The 16,403-nt window shown below is 43.8% G+C and overlaps 2 protein-coding genes across 7 annotated transcripts in view; both read right to left on the bottom strand.

Annotated features, from left to right (window-relative positions):
- Positions 1-2,414, bottom strand: part of LOC137376173 (putative leucine-rich repeat-containing protein DDB_G0290503) — a 156,902-nt gene extending 154,488 nt beyond the window's left edge. For all 6 annotated transcript variants that reach the window (XM_068044234.1, XM_068044261.1, XM_068044244.1 and 3 more), the window contains exon 1: positions 96-2,414. In XM_068044234.1, the coding sequence (XP_067900335.1) occupies positions 96-2,414 (2,319 nt within the window). The remainder of the gene's footprint in view (positions 1-95) is intronic.
- The window catches only part of LOC137376194 (janus kinase and microtubule-interacting protein 1-like), a 398,950-nt gene continuing 384,917 nt past the window's right edge, over positions 2,371-16,403 (bottom strand). The window contains exons 20-22 of the mRNA XM_068044290.1: positions 5,588-5,653; positions 5,218-5,259; positions 2,371-2,713 (exon numbers count right to left, since the gene is read on the bottom strand). Coding sequence (XP_067900391.1) covers positions 2,468-2,713; positions 5,218-5,259; positions 5,588-5,653 — 354 coding nt within the window. The 3' untranslated portion in view covers positions 2,371-2,467. The remainder of the gene's footprint in view (positions 2,714-5,217; positions 5,260-5,587; positions 5,654-16,403) is intronic.

Raw genomic sequence — 16,403 nt, 5'->3', positions numbered from 1 at the left:
CCCCGCCCCCCCCCCCCCAACCCCGGCCACGACAGCTCTGTGTCACTGCACTCTCTGGACCACAGAATTTCTGGACCACAGTATTTTGCACCTACCTGTTCTAAAGCCTGAATTCTTGCCAGCAGCGTTGAGTGCTCCTCTTGCAGCAGTTTTAAAGCTGCGTCTTTAGTGTGCAGCGCTCCTTTTAAAGTGAGTGAGAGTTGGCATTCCTCTTTAAACATGGTCTCCAAAGAGATTACTAATTGAGACTCTTGGGCAAGCTGAGTTTCCAATGTTTTCTTCTCCTGCCGCATGGTAGTTTCTACCTTTCTTATTTCACATTGCTTTTCTTCCACTGCCTCCTCAAGTTTTCTCCTAAGGTTCTTAACATTTACCTCAGAAATTTCAAATTCTTTCATCCTTTTTTTCAACTGCATTTCAAGGTTTTGCTTTGCTGCTTGACAGACAGACTGTTTGAACTCGAGCTCTTCAATCTTTTTGTTAAGCTCTGCTGTTAAATTTGCTTGTTCTTTTTTCTTCAAAAAGCCAAGCTCATCAAACTCATTGATTTTCTTTTGAAGTTGCACTTCCAAGTTAGTTTTAGCAGTTTCCAACTCATTTATCCTATCTCTCTGACATTCTGCTTCAATTTTCACTTCCCTTTCAAATTTTTCAAGGTTACAGCACTTCATTTTCCAGCGATGTAGTTCTTCACTCATCCCACGTTGTTTGATGCCCAGTTCTTCATTACGTTGTGCCAGCCTTCTTTCAGTTTCTTCCATTTCTTTTAGTAAGGACTCCTGTTTGGAGATCCTCACCTGTAACTTCTCCTCAGTTTCTTCTTTCATATTGAGCAGCTTTTCCATGCGAGCTATCTTTTCCTGTAGGATCTTGGCTTCTCCTTTCTGCAAATCTTCCATCAGCTCTTCCAACATCTTATTTCTTTCCTGCAGCTTCTTTTCGGCTTCTTTTTGTTGCCTTTGTTGCTCTTTTAACTCACCAATCTCTTCCTTCAAACTTTCAATTTCATCTTCAAAGTCTTCCAGTTTTTTGCTTTTCTCATTCAACTCCATTTCAAACCTGCTTCTCATCTTCACAATGAACCCTGCCTTATCTATTTCAGCCTCGGCCATTCTGCTCAGCTCTGCTTCGAGTTGTTCCTTTTCCTTAAGGATCTCTGGAGAAATGTGCTGCCTTTCATGAAGTAGGCTCTCTGCATTCTCGTTGCTTTTCTTGAGTTCTTCCACCATCTGCAATGTCTTTTTTAAAGTGTCATCCTTCTCTTCAAGTTGTTTTCTAAGGCTCTTAATTTTGCCATTTTGCTTACTTTCTACTCGTTTAAACTGTTCGTTCAGCTGTTGCTCAAAATGTTCCCAATCTCGGACAGTTTTTTCCAGATCTGAACACTGCTTTTTTAATGTTAATTCACTATTCACCCTCTCTTCCAGGTCCATCCTTAATTTGGCAGTCTTTGATTCAAGACGATCTCTGGATTCTTCCACTTCTCCTATTTTCCGAAACAAATCTTTGTTAATTGCCTCAAGCTGGGAATGGGCTTCGTCTCGCTCCTTGATCTCATCAAGCAACATTTTGATTTGCTCCTGGTACTCTTCCTCTGAACGTTCTTTTTCTTTCTGTAGCTGCTCTACTTGGCTGTACCTCTCCTCTAACTTGCTTTCAACGTCTTCTTTCTGCTTTGTCAACTGATCCAATTTGGCACAGCGCAAGCTAAGCAGCCTCTGATTCTCTTGGTTTTGCAAAAGTTGTCCTTGGAGTTCTTTTGCTGTTTCTGTTAGCTCCTTTTCGCTCATTTCTTTGATCTTTAAAAGTCCTTCTAAATTTTTGACTCTTTGAAGTAGCTCTGTTTTGGCACCCTGTTTACCTTCAGTTTCCTCATCACTGCTGTGAGAATCCAGAGATTCCAGTTCCCTCACAGAAGCCAGTTTGCCTTTCAGGGCATCACATTCAAATCGAAGTTGATCATATGAAAGTTCCATCTTATTGAGCTTCTTCCTCAAAGTTACTGATTCTTCTGCCCTTTCCTCCAGTATAACCTCATATTCTTTTAATTTCTCTTCCAAAATCTGCTGATTGTCAACAGCTTCATTTCCTTCGAATTCTGGCTCTGCTAAACTTTGGAAATTCTGTAATTTTAAAATATAATCTTCAAGTTCTGCTATTCTGTCACCTCTGTGTTTGTTTTCTACTTTTAATGTTATCAATTGCTCTTGTAAAGTTTCATTATTTAAATCAGTTGACAGCTCCCCTGGAAAAGACACGAAATGTTCTCTTTTCTTAGGTTCTGTGGGAGTCAACAGTTCTTTGTGTTGCTCCTCTGAAGTGTGTGGCTCCTTTAATTGCACGCTGTTCTTATCTTCAGTGTCTTGGCTTTTTTCCTCATCACTCTGCACTTTTATGAGTTTGCTCCCCATCATTTCTGAATCATTCAGATAATTTTATTTTTCATCTAATACTAGATCATTTAAAATCAAATTGTTGTCAAAATGATCTTTCTCCTCAGTAAATAGATACATATTAGAAAAATTTGAATGGCATCTTCCAACATGGACTTAACATGTGCGCATATATCTATTTTCTGCTTGTGGTCTAGTTTGTCTTTTGTAGAAGCTCGGAATTTGTTCAATGCCTCCACGTCAATGTATTCTTTTTGCTTTGTACACTTTGAATTTTGCTCTGTCAGCTTAGTTTTATCTTCTGTGAGCTCTCTTGCAGTCTAATGACAAAGATAATGTAAAAATGCAGATGAAAGGATATTAATTAGACAGAAAGAAATTAAGAAATTCAATTTTCTTACAAAGCTATATAGGAATTTCTCTTTTCAGAATCAAGTGTGGAAGTTTACACCCAAAGTTTATTAACTTTTCTTCTCCTCACTTACTAATGACACTAACTCATGCTAGTTTGCGAGCTACCCTTCAGGACTTCATCAAGGTGCTCGTTCTTTAGACGTGGGCGCATAAGATGAGAACTAATCGGCTATTTGACTACGGGAATTCTCACAGCTGAGCCTGTTCCTCACCTCCCCTAAATTGTGTGTAATACGGGGCATCACACTATAAGAGGGTGGTTGGAATCTGGAACGCACTGCCTGAAGAGGTGGTAGAGGCAGGAACCCTCACAACAGTTAAGAAGTATTTAGATGAGCACTTGAAACGCCATAGCATACAAGGCTACGGGCCAAGTGCTGGAAAATGGGATTAGAATAGTTAGGTGCTTGATGGCAGGCACAGACACGATGGGCCGAAGGGCCTGTTTCTGTGCTGTATAACTATGACTCTGCGGAAGTGTGCAGAGGAAACTTACTAGTATGATACTAGCGATGAGGGGCTTCAATTATGTGGAGAGACTAGATAAATTGGGATTATTCTCCTTAGAGCAGAGTTTAAGGGGACCTTAATAGTGACCTTCAAAATTATGAAGGGATTTGATAAATTAGGAGAAACTGTATCCACTGGCAGGAGGGTTGGAAACAGATTGGACACATACTTAAGATAATTGGCAAAAAAAACTAGGGGGAAGATAAGGAGTCATTTTTTATGCTGCAAATTGATACAATCTGGAATGCATTGCCTGAAAGGATGCTGGAAGCAGATTCAATAGTAACTTTCAAAGAGAATTGGATAGATACTTAAAAATGAAACATTTGCAGGGTTATGGGGAAAAAGCAGAGGAGGGGGCCTAACTGGAAAGCTCTTTTAAAGATCCACACACAGGGCTCTACAATAGGCATACTTTCCGTGAAGTGGGTTGCATTAACGTACAGGTACTGTGGCCTATTACCACCTTCCGTAAGGAGAATTTTAGTACTCTCATTGCTATCTCATTGCAGAGCGGGTACTGAACTGCATTATTAGATACCACATTGGAAGCTGCATTTACCTAATGAAGCATCAGGATGACTTGTGTTCCTTCTTCTATATTACAATATGTTTATTAGATCATTAAAAACAAAGGTCTAGTAAGACAGTGCCAAATTCTTCTACTCATAACAGCAGAATTAAAAGTACGTTCACACATTATTTATATATTAGTAAGATATCAAATATGCCTTGTAATGAACACTGATAGAGCCGATTGTTTATTAATTAATAATAAGCTTCATTTAACTGGCCTGAATATGGCTGGTTACTAAAAAATCCTAAAATTTATGTGCTGACGACAATATAAGGGGAAGCGGGGAGGGTGCCAGGAGACCAAAGAAACTGGCATGTCTGGGGACAGGGAGGTCCTGAGAACATAAAAACAGGACCGCAAACATTTTCTAGTTCGATTGCCTGGCAGGCAGCTGGCCAAATCCCTTACTGACAGTCTGCAGCAATAGGGAGGTCGACAAACGGGGCAGGGCGGAAGAGAGAGGTCACAATCAGCAAGGGGGAGGCCAGGGGCTTCATTGAGGGGGAGCACTCCTGCTCCTCGGCCAACAAGGAGTGCTGGAAAAGGCACTTACCTTGTGGAGCCAGCAGGTCCCATCTCCATTTCACTGCTGGGTTTCCAGACCCCTGGGAAACCCATGCAGCAGGTGAATTTTAAATTGGGCTCACAGTTGCAGTATGTTAACTAAAGTGTCCTGATTCTCCATGGTGGGCCTTTGGATGCTCTGCCATCTGCCAACATAGAAAAAGGCAGCAGGTGTGTGTTCCCCGTATTTAAGTTTTTAACCCCCCTACCCCAACCCTCTAATGTGGGGGGAGAATCGCAGGGGTGGGGGGAGGGGGGAAAACGGGAGTGGTGGTGGTGGTGGTCAATATCGAGACGAAAGACTCCATATTGGAAAAATCCTTAATATACATCAGCTCTGCATTTTAATAAGAATTACACACCAATGTTAGTCAGGAAAATAATCTATATATAATCGCTCATTTGATCGAAAAGGTATTTAAAATTTACAACACAAAGCTGAGTCACATATTTTCAAATCGCTCACTTAGTAATCAGACAAGATGAACGTGGGCAATATTACAAGTTTACCCTGGACCGAACAACATAAGCGGTCAGTTCTAGTGATCAGTAGAAATATTGTCACCTTTTGCACAGAGTATCTGATGTGCAGTTGAATATCTTAAAATCAGTAAACTGGTTAAAATCACACTTAGTGCTAAGCACATTGAGGGCAACAACTTGATGTGGGGTCATTTGTTCTATTTTAGATTGACCAGGTATGGCCCAGCAACTCCCTTAGGTATTAGTACTATCAAGGAATAAATAATGCTCACTAACCTGAGTTTCAATAGACTGGCCGTCAGGGCCAGAGGATAAAGGCTAAGGAGAAAAACAGAAATAAAAACAAAAACTGAAAACATAAAAATCAAACAGAAAGTAAAGGAGATAAGGTAACAAGTGGGAGCAGGAAAAAAAGAGAAGCAAGAAGAGGTTTAAAGAGAAAAATATTAGCACGAGATGAAAATCTGCTATTGTACATACATAAACATACTTCTCATCTGCAAAATTATAAATTGACAATATTTTCAGTTATTCATTGTCAGCGATCTATTCATAATTAAATGTAAATGAATAAAAATGCATTTTAAAACAATTAATTTTATAATTCTAAAAACTGTAAATTTGACTTATTACACTCAAATATCACCTTTTCTTCTATTTCTTTGATTTGTCTTTTCTGAATTTCTATCTTGTCTTCCAATTCTTTAATTCTCTGCAAGGAAAGAGACCACAGATTGTTAGAGCCTAAACAAGAACAGATCCTGTAATATGCAAGTGCAAATACAATAATGAGCACATACTTTATCTGTTTCATTATTTCAACAAATTTGCAGGGAGAAATATGTTGCATATTCATAAATTTATACAGAATTAGATTTTAAGTTTTCTGGTTTTATTTTAAAACTAATTAAGTAATTAGTGAACTTCCTGCAAGTTAAGTAATAAATCTATTCAAAAGGATCTGTTTCTTATTCTGGATGTTCAGGGGTGCAGTACTATTCTCAAAGCAACCTACAGTCATTTTCCAGTAAGCATTCGGAAACACAGTATAATCAACTTTCAACATGTTCCTTAACTCTTGAATACTTTGCTTCTTAAAATAAGTATCTTTTATATGGACTGTTTTATTATTAACCACCATTAAAACCCACTCTATTCAAAATACAGCCACAACACGCAACAGAGGGAAAAGCAGGCATGAAAACAACATGGAGTTATCAGAATCGTTGCACAGTGTTCCAACAAATGGAGATTAAGAGCTCAGTTGCTAATCTGTGTGAGAACAAAGGCCAGTATTCTCACCAGCTGCTTAGCTACTGACTACTCAAGTGTTAAAACAAGCACAAATAGATTCCAAATGGAAATATCACTGTATGTACTCGAGAAACATCCTGGTTCCACGAGCTAGTGAAACAAACTCAATACTTTACAAAGATGTGAGCTGGATTTTCTTTAGAAAGAGTCACATCTGTTTTCGAGAGGGAAACACACTGCTGTCTGTCAAAACAGTTAAACCACTGACCTTTACTGGACGGTATGCTTCCTCACCACCTCCACCTCTTTCATTGAATGGTCATTTTGTTTGAACAGGCACGAGCACAAACAAACTCCTAGTGTGGCTCCAGACCAGAAAGCTTATGTGAACAGGGTTACCATAGGAACACAAGCTTAGAGGAATGGTAAACGAATCATTCTTTCAATTGTTGTACTTTAGAGAGTTTATTTGATCATGATTGGGAGCAAGAAAATCAGAGCAAAGAAATTGTTCCAGCTAGTCTCCCAAAACAGAGAACTGCAATTCCTTAACTTGGAATGTGGCAGATCAAGGATGAAAACCATACAACACCCGCAAATCCTAAAATGTAAATACATGGTGCTTACATGTGCCTATAATATTTCAGATCCATATTGTAGCAGTCCTTATCAAATTCTGTGTCACTGAAACTCTATTTATCTACTGGCTTTTCAATACAGTTTCTTTCAACACTGTTCATACGTCTTGTAGCGGGTATATAATGAATTGTTTTGTGTAAACCATTGATCTATTAATTTTTCAAAGATTCCTCTTCACTCTATGTATCTCTTTGCCTATCTGTAGATCCTTGTGTGTTTTCCTCATCTTTCTGTCACCTGCTGTATTTCTACACTTTGAAAAATGGTGTTTTAGTACTTTTTAAGTGGCCACTAAATCAGACTGACTGGTTGCTGACAGAAAAATGCTTCCCTGTAGACTTGAAATAGCCAGAGGCAAATGAAAGCCCATTGATCTGTTGCAGCTCAACTTATCCTGTCTTTGGCGCCATGGGAATCACATTCTAAAGTTAAGTGTCTGCATTATAACAAGACTCCACCTGAGAACACTGCCCTTTCCAGACACTTGGGATGGAATCGTACCACCTGAGACCCTACTGGAATGGCGTGAGCATTTTTGGGTCTGGAACCCAACTCTCTGCTGTCCCCATTAGTCACTCTTTGCCAGAACAAAACAATTCTCATCCCGGCTCCCCAAACAATTAGGGAGAGCAGGTGGGATAAAGCGTCCATTCTGTCAAAGGAAGGATTTCCAATTAAAGGGACCACAGCATGGGATGGAAGGGCTCACCAGCACTTGGATCTTTCACGTTGCAGCAGCCAGAAGAATGGAAAATGGAAAGGCTGCCCCCAGGGCTTCTCACACTTGCCTGAAGGACCTGCTGTGGGATCTGAGGGTCTGCAGTGAGGTGAGCTTTATCAAAGAAGGGAGTAAGAGGACAACCTCTCCAACTAAGCAGGAATGGATGGAAGTGGTCCAAGGAAGTCAGCAGCAACAGCTTGGTCCTTCCAATCTGAAGGCAGTGCACAAAGAGGATCCAGGACCTCAGGAGGGCATGACAGGTGAGTGGCATAACACTTTCAGGTGCCAAACCCCATACTCTGACTTGCTGAACATCCTCAGGACAACACACCTGGCAGCTCTGCTCATTCCTCCCTCTGCAGGCACCTCACATCACCGTCAGAGGAGCCAACGCACACACTCATCCTCATGCTACTGCCCTGTCACATGCATGTCTCTTAGTGACCCACTACAAATGGTGTCCTTGCCTCCTCCCCATATAGGCCATTATGACCACTCATACCTCTCTCCTTTCTCTCCTTGCAAAAGAGAGCACACAATTTGGCAAGAGACAGAGACCCTGGGGGGTGGGGTTGGGGGTTAGGGAGGTGGTGGTGTCAGGGGTGGTGAGGGGTGCCCTCCACTGACAGGCACCTTCTTGGCCATTGGCAGTGCGTTCCCATCAGTTCCACTGGGAAGGAAGTCTTGTTCCAGGAAGCTGTATACGTCAGCAGCAACCTGCCCTCACAGCCTGAGCCTCCTGAGACACTGACGCTCAGACAGGTCGAGAGAGCTGATCTCTGCCTGTAGACCCTGTGTTGGGGTCTCAATTCCTTCCAGCTGAATCTCAGTGTTCATCCCATCTGCCCTGTGGAGGTGCAGGTGGTTGAGTAGAAGGCAGCTGGTGATGCTACTGGTGTTTCTCCTGCTGCTGCTGGAGCAGTTGGTGGTGGTGTTGCTTCTGCTGTTGACCCTCAGCAGAAGGTGGACTGCAGAAGCTGCTCCCATGCCATTGTGAGGGCGAGCACAGGGAAGTGCTGCTGCAGGTGAGTGAAATGCTGGACAGGTAAAGTGCCTTCCAAGAAGCTGGCAATCACCTATCAAGCAGTGAAACCACTCAGAGAAGAAATGCTTTGAACAGCAATCAGAACAGATGCAGCAGTTCAAAACTTGGGATCCATAAGGTGCCATGGGCCATCAGCAGCAGGAAAATTGTATATAATCACACTCTGTAACCTCATGGCCCAGCACATCCCTCATTCTACCATTACAATCAAGGTAGGGAATTAACCCTAGTACAATGATTAGTGTAGCAAAGCATGTCAGGAGCAGAACCAGGCAAACCTAAAAATGAGGTGCCAACCTGGTGAAGCTACAACACAGGACTACAAGAATGCTAAACAGTGGAAGCAGCATGCTATAGACAGGGCTAAGCAATTCCACAACCAACAGATCAAATCAAGGCTCTTCAGTTCTTCTGCATCCAGTCATGAAAGATGATGGACAATTAAACAAATAACAGGAGGAGCCCAGCACCTCAGTGCAAAAGGCAAGGCTGAAGCATTTGCAACTACCTTCAACCAGAAGTGCTGTGGATGATCCATCTCAGCATCCTCCTAAGGTCCCCAGCAACATAGATGCCAGTCTTTAGCCAATTTGATTCACTCCATGTAATATCAAGAAACCGAAGACGCAGGATACAGTAAAAGGATCGGGGTGCTGACAACATCCCAGCAATAGGACTGAAGACTCGGGCTCCAGAACAAGCCACACCCCTAGCCCAGCTGTTCCAGCACAGCTACAACACTGGTATTTACCTGACCATGTGGAAAATTGCCCAGGTATGTCTTGTCCACAGAAAGCAGGACATCCAATCCAGCCAATTGCCGCCCTATCAGTCTTCTCTCAATCAGCGGCAAAATGATGGAAGGTGTTGTCGACAGTGCTATTAAGCGACATGTACTCGCCATAACCTGTTCACCGATCCTCACCAGGGCCACTCATCTCCAGACCTCATTACAGACTTGGTCTAAGTATGGACAAAATACTGAATTCTAATGGTGAGGTGAGAGTGACTGTCCCTGACATCAAGGCAGCACTTGACTGTGTGTGGATCAAGCAGCCTTAACAAAATTGAACTCAGTGGGAATCAGTGGAAAATTCTCCACTGGTTGGAGTCATACCTACCACAAAGGAAGATGGTTGAGATTGTTGGAGGCCAATCATCTGAGCCCCAGGGCATCACTGCTGGAGCTTCTCAGGGTACTGTCCTCGGCCCAGCCACTTTCAGCTGCTTCATCCATGGCCTTCTCTCCAAGGAAGTCAGGACTGGGGATGTTTGTTGATGATTGCAGTGTTCAGTACCATTCGCGACTCCTCAGATACCGAAGCAGTCCATGCCCAGGACCTGGGCAACGTTCAGGCTTGGGCTGATAAGTGGCAAGTAACTTTTGCGCTGCACAAGTGCCAGACAATGACCATCTCCAACAATAGAGAATCTAACCCTCTCCCCTTGACATTCAATAGCATTACCATCACTGAATCCCCCACCATCAACATCCTGGTGGTTTCCAGTGACCAGAAACTTAATTGGACCAGCCATATAGATACTGTGGCTACAAGAGCAGCCTATACAGGCATATTCATTAGCTGCTGCAATTTGAGGCTCCAGCTTGTCTATTATTGGTTTGGCACCACTGGCAGCCACAGCTGAGATGGTATTCACTCCCTGCTGGGCTGCGAATTCTACAGTGGGAATTCACTTCCTGACTCCCCAAAGCCTGTCCACCATCTACAAAGCACAAGTCAGGAGTATGATGAATACTTGCATCACTTGCATTGATGAGTGCGGCTCCAAGAGCCTCGACACCATCCTGGACAAAACAACCCGATTGATCAGCACCCCATCCACCATCGTAAACATTCACTCCCTCCACCACTGGTGCACAGTGGCAGCAGTGTGCACCATCTACAAGATGCACTGCAGCAACTCACCAAGGCTCTTTCGACAGCACCCTTCCAAACCCGTTACCTCTACCACCCAGAAGAACAAGGGCAGCAGATGCATGTTCCCATCCAAGCCACACACCATCCTGACTTGGGACTATATCGCTGTTCCTTCACTGTCACTAGGTCACAATCCTGGAGTTCCCTCCCTAACCGCACTGTGGGTGTACCTACACAACATGGACTGCAGCACTTCAAGATGTCAGCTCACCACCACCTTCTCAAAGGCAATTAGGGATGGGCAATAAATGCTGGTCTTGCCAGTGACGCTCACATCCCATGAATTAAAAAAAGTCTCTCTATGGCCACGGCTGAAGCTCTTCAATGTGAAAATCAGAGTCTTCACAGCTTGTCAGTTTCACTGAAGAAATGCCTCTCACAGTGCACTCACCTCAGTGACCCTGACGAGTTGCTGGCAGATCGCAAAATAGGTTCCGTGACTGGGAAATCTAGGATTCAGGGCAAAAGTGTCTCATAATTGGCTTCTGAACACCCTCAGCAACTACTTAATTACTTACCTGCCAGATCCAACGGGGCTTTCCACTCTCCTCCAATCCTGCCCCAGGGAAAGCTGGGAGAGGCATGATCACATTGGGAGCCAGGACTTTCCCATCCCGCTCATGCTCAAACCCACCTCCCATGACCTGGGAAACTTCTGCCCATGGGTTTCAGTCACAAAGGCTTTTGCCTTAACTCCTGCTATGCTCATCTTGCATGACCCTATCTCTTATAGAGCAAAATCTTAGGTTTGGCTATCTTAGTGGATCGTCCATCCAAACTAAACAATATAAGCTAGGCATTGTACTGGGATAAAAGCAAAATACTGCAGATGCTGGAAATCTGAAATCAAAACAGAAAGTGCTGGAAATACTCAGCAGGTCAGGCAGCATCTGTGGAGAGAGAAACAGAGTTAGCATTTCAGGTCTGTGACCTTTCATCAGAACTGGCAAAGGTTAGAAAAGAATTATGTTTCAAGCAAGTGCTGAGGGTGGGGTGGGGGGGGATGGTGGGGAAGAGAACAAAAGGGAAGATGTGTAATAGGGCAGAGGGCAGGAGAGATTAAATGACAAAGCTGTCCTGGGACAAAGGCAAAAAGTGTGTTGATGTTTGTGGTGAAAGATAAAGCATTAGTCCAGAGAGAGTGCTAATAGCGGAATAATGAGCAGCTCTGTCTACATGAAAAACAGGCACATGGGTGAAAATAAAATAAAAAAGATAAAACTATTTTTAAAAAGGCCAGTCATGCTCTGAAACTATTGACTCAATGTTTAGTCCACAAGGCTGTAGAGTGCCGAATCGAAAGATCAGATGCTGCTCCTTGAGCTTGTGTTAATGTTCACTGGGACACTGGAGCAGGCCAAAGACAGAAATGTTGGCATAAGAGCAGGGGGGAGGGTGGTGGCGGTGTTGAAATTCTACTAGGATCTGCTTTGGTACAGTTCAGAGAAGTTAAATAATATGAGGCGCTGTAACAACAAGAACAGTACTCTGTTATGTCCCTCAAATTCAAAAACTCTAATAGCCAGAAACAAACACAATCTGTAGTCGCTCTGTTTATTTGTTGTTTGGCCAGAGATTTTTCAGCTTGTTAGTTTCAGGTTGCAGCTCGGGAAGACTGACCATTTTAAGATTATTTTGCATCAGAAGTGTAACATTTGTATTTATTTATTTAGAAATACAGCACTGAAACAGGCCCTTCGGCCCACCGAGTCTGTGTCGACCAACAACCACCCATTTATACAAACCCTACAGTAATCCCATATTCCCTACTAGGGATCATCTTGCACTGTAAGCATTTGTTCCACACTCGGCAGTGCATTTACCAACTAAATCACCTAAACAGTTCGTTTTGAGACAAAACTCAAGATGTGGCCAGTTTCCCAAACAGGAAGATGACTGAGTAAACACAGTACTTGACCAAGAAGTCACTGCCTACTTGAAGCACTGTCCTGGTTTACACTGACAGTCCTGCACCTCTTCAATTATCTCAATATCATCATTAGCATGTCATTTGAGAGCCTGCAATGCCTTATTAATATGAACTATTTTTATATTGTGAAAAGATAACACATTGCTCAGTTGAATAAAATTTCTAATCACGTTAATAAAGTGATCACAGTCATTACCTATTTGACTTATACCAAGATTACTGAAATACAAGTATATCCCTGGAACGAACTCCAAGTAATATGAATAAGAATCGTTCTACAGTGAACTGAACTATAATAACTTATTGTTTTTAACAGCACAGCTGGCCAATATTTTTCTAGCAGGAAATCAGTTAAATTAATGACATTCTTATCAACATTTATGAGGCAACTTTCTGGCAATTCTGGACAATATTAGCAATGCTGAACTGGGGATCCTGATGCTTGTGCAACTCAGAGTCGCCATACTATTTGCTCAGCTCTGGAGAGGACATTCCAGCTTTGTGGTTTACGTTGACACAACACAGGAAGCAACAGTACTGGTTATGAGCTCTCGCTCGATTGATGTCGACCATGAGCGTCGGGGGTTACTTCTGCCAGTGGGACAGATCATCGCATCTCATTGGATAGCTACCACCCACCCCAAGCTGAGAAGCCCCCAGTCAGTTAGGTGCTGTCCTGCCACAGCCTGCTTGCTTCCCGGGTGTGGAGGGGCATGGGCTGGGTGGAGGATCTCTTCGTTCATCTGCTCCTGGGCCTGGCCAAGGTGGCAATTCACAGGTCCAGGCTGCGGGCCGTCAGGGGGTCCTTCCTCCCTGATTGCCTGCCCCTCTTCCACAGTTACGTTTGCGCCCGGGTGTCCCTGGAGAAGGAGCATGGGGTGTCCGCCGGTACGCTTGAGGCCTTCCACGACCGGTGGGCACCATAGGGACTGGAGTGCATTGTTGACACCGAGAATGGCATTTTAATTTGAGTTTCTGGTTTATTTATCTGTTTTTAAAAAAATGTATATAAAGGGGGCCTGAGGAATAACGGCCCCCTCGACATAAAACATATAAAAGGGGCCTGGGGTATAAAGGCCACCTTATTAAAAAAAAAGCCTGCTTGCTTCAATGGGTGCTTGGAGTGTCATCTCTCAGCAGGCAGGTCGATAATCTATGCACCAGGCAAGAAAACTCAACAAAGAAGACACCAGTCCTTCGCATCGCAAGCTGCAGCGTAAGGACCTGGCTTTACCGCAACCTTCTTCAAGCTAGTGACGCATGTAAGACAGCTTTGATTGACAAAGAGCTTACAAGGTTCAATGTGGACATTGCCTTGCTGCAAGAAACTAGGCTCGCTCAAAGCGGATCCCTTAAAGAGAAACACTACATGTTCTTCTGGCCGGGAAAAGCCCAAGAGGCAACACATGAGCATTGAGTAGGTTTGGCAGTAAAAAAAAACACACTACTTACGATGATTGAACCCCCCACAGAAGGCTGAGAGAGACTTCTTAATCTTTGCTGGTCAACAAGCACAGGCCCAATTAATCTCTTGTGTATCTATGCCCCGCCACTCACCTCCACCCCAGCTGTCAAGGATCAGTTCTATGAGACACTCGATGCTGCCATCAGTAGAATTCCCAGCACTGAGGGGCTGTATCTTCCAGGGACTTCAACACAAGGATGGGTACTGACAACACAGCTTGGCCAATGGGCATAGGACACCAGGGGATTGGCAATATGAATAGAAATAGACAGAGGCTGCTAGAGCTATGTTGTCACTATGGGCTCTGCATGACAAACAGCTACTTCCAGGTCAAGCCGTGCCACAAGGTCTCCTGGAGACATCCAAGATCACACCACTGGAACCAGCTAGATCTGATCATCACCAGACGTACTACCCTCAACGTGTCATCACTCATAGTTATTACGGTGCCGACTGTGACACTGGTCACTCCCTGGTGTGTAGCAAGGTCAGGTTTCAGCCAAGGAAGCTACATCACTCCAACAAGAAAGGTCATCCTCGGATCAATATTCTCTACAATTTATATCTATGACTTAGATGAGGAGAGCGATGGCATGGTAGCTAAATTTGCAGATGGCACAAAGACAGGTAGGAGAGCATGTTGTGAAGAGGACATAATAAGGAGCCTGCAGACCGATATAGATTGGTTGCGTAAGTGGGCAAAAATCTGGCAGATGGAGTAAAATGCGGGAAAATGTAAAGTTGTTCGCTTTGACAAGTAGAATAAAAAAGCAGAGTATTACTTAAACAGAGAACGACTGCAGAACTCTGAGGTGCAGAGGGATCTAGGTGTTCTGGTGCATGAGTCACAAAAAGTTAGTATACAGGTACAAGTAATAAAGAAGGCTAATGGAATGCTATCCTTTCTTTCAAGAGGAATAGAAAATAAAAGTAAGGATGTTATGCTTCAGTTAACAGGGCATTGGTGAGACCATATCTCGAATACTGTGGTATTAGAGTCATAGAGAGATACAGCACTGAAACAGGCCCTTCAGCCCACCGAGTCTATGCTGACCATCAACCACCCATTTATACTAATCCTACATTAATCCCATATTCCCTACCACATCCCCACCTTCCCTCAATTCTCCTACCGCCTACCTACACAAGGGGCAATTTACAGTAGCGAATTCACCTATCAACCTGCAAGTCTTTGGCTGTGGGAGGAAACCAGAGCACCCGGTGGAAACCCACACGGTCACAGGGAGAACTTGCAAACTCCATACAGGCAGTACCCAGAACTGAACCTGGGTGGCTGGAGCTGTGTGGCTGCGGTGCTAACCACTGCGCCACTGTGCCGCCCTGTAGTATTTAAGGAAGGATGTAAATGCGCTGAAGGCATTTCAGAGGAGGTTTACTAAATTGATGTCTGGAATGAGGATTGTCTTATGAGGAAAGGTTGGACAGACTGGGCTTGTTTGCACTGGAGTTTAGAAGAGTGAGGGGAGACTTGATTGAAGTATATAAGATCCTGAACGGTCTTGATAAGGTAGATGTGAAAAGGAGGTTTCCTCTTGTGGGGGAGTCCAGAACTAGGGGGCACTGCTTTAAAATTAGAGGTCACCCTTTTAGGACAGAGATGAGGAAAAAATTTTTCTCTCAGAGGGTTGTGCGACTTTGGAACTCTCTGCCTCAGATGGTGGTGGAGGCGGGGTCATTGAATAATTTTAAGGCGGAGATAGATAGATTCTTGTTAGGCAAGGGAATCAAGGGCTTTCAGGGGTAGATGGGAGTGTGGAATTCGAGACACACAGATCAGCCATGATCTTATAGAATGGCGGAGTAGGATTGAGGGGCTGAATGGCCTACTTCTGCTCTAATTCATATGTTCATATGTAATACTTACCATACCACTGCCCCAAAAAGGACCAAGGAGTTCAACATCTTGGCTCTTTCGGACGACAATGCCCAAGGCCAGAGTGCGGTGTCAAAGTGGGACCTTGAACTCTACACAACAGAGAACGTTGTCAAAGAAGAAGCTCTCAATGCCATTCCAGACTTTCCTGTAATGGAGGAGCTGGACAGCGAACCCACCAGAGCAGAGCTCAACAACAAAGTCTGACCAGTGGTAAAGCCCCAGGAAATGCTGGCATTCCACCTGAAATGATCAAAAGCGGAAAACCAGCACTGCTGCAGAATCTCCATGAACTCGTGTCTCTATTGGAAGGAAAGATCGGCACCTCAAGACATGCCTGATGCAAACACAGTCACGTTGTACAAAAACAAGGGGGAATCGCAGTGACTGCAGCAATTACCCAGGCATCTCCATGTGAGGTTTTGTGGGGAAGGTCTTTGCTCGCATTGCTCTGACTAGACTGTGACCCTGGCATCACACAGTTATCCTGAGGTTCAGTGTGGCTTCAGGGCTGGCAGTTCGACAGTTGACATGATTTCGTCACTTCGGCTGTTACAGAAGAAGTGACGTGAAC

The sequence above is a fragment of the Heterodontus francisci genome, chromosome 1, assembly GCF_036365525.1.
Source record: "Heterodontus francisci isolate sHetFra1 chromosome 1, sHetFra1.hap1, whole genome shotgun sequence".
In the NCBI taxonomy this organism is placed as follows: domain Eukaryota; kingdom Metazoa; phylum Chordata; class Chondrichthyes; order Heterodontiformes; family Heterodontidae; genus Heterodontus; species Heterodontus francisci.
The sequence above is the reverse complement of the archived record's forward strand: the minus strand, read 5'-3'. Positions and strand labels throughout refer to the sequence as shown.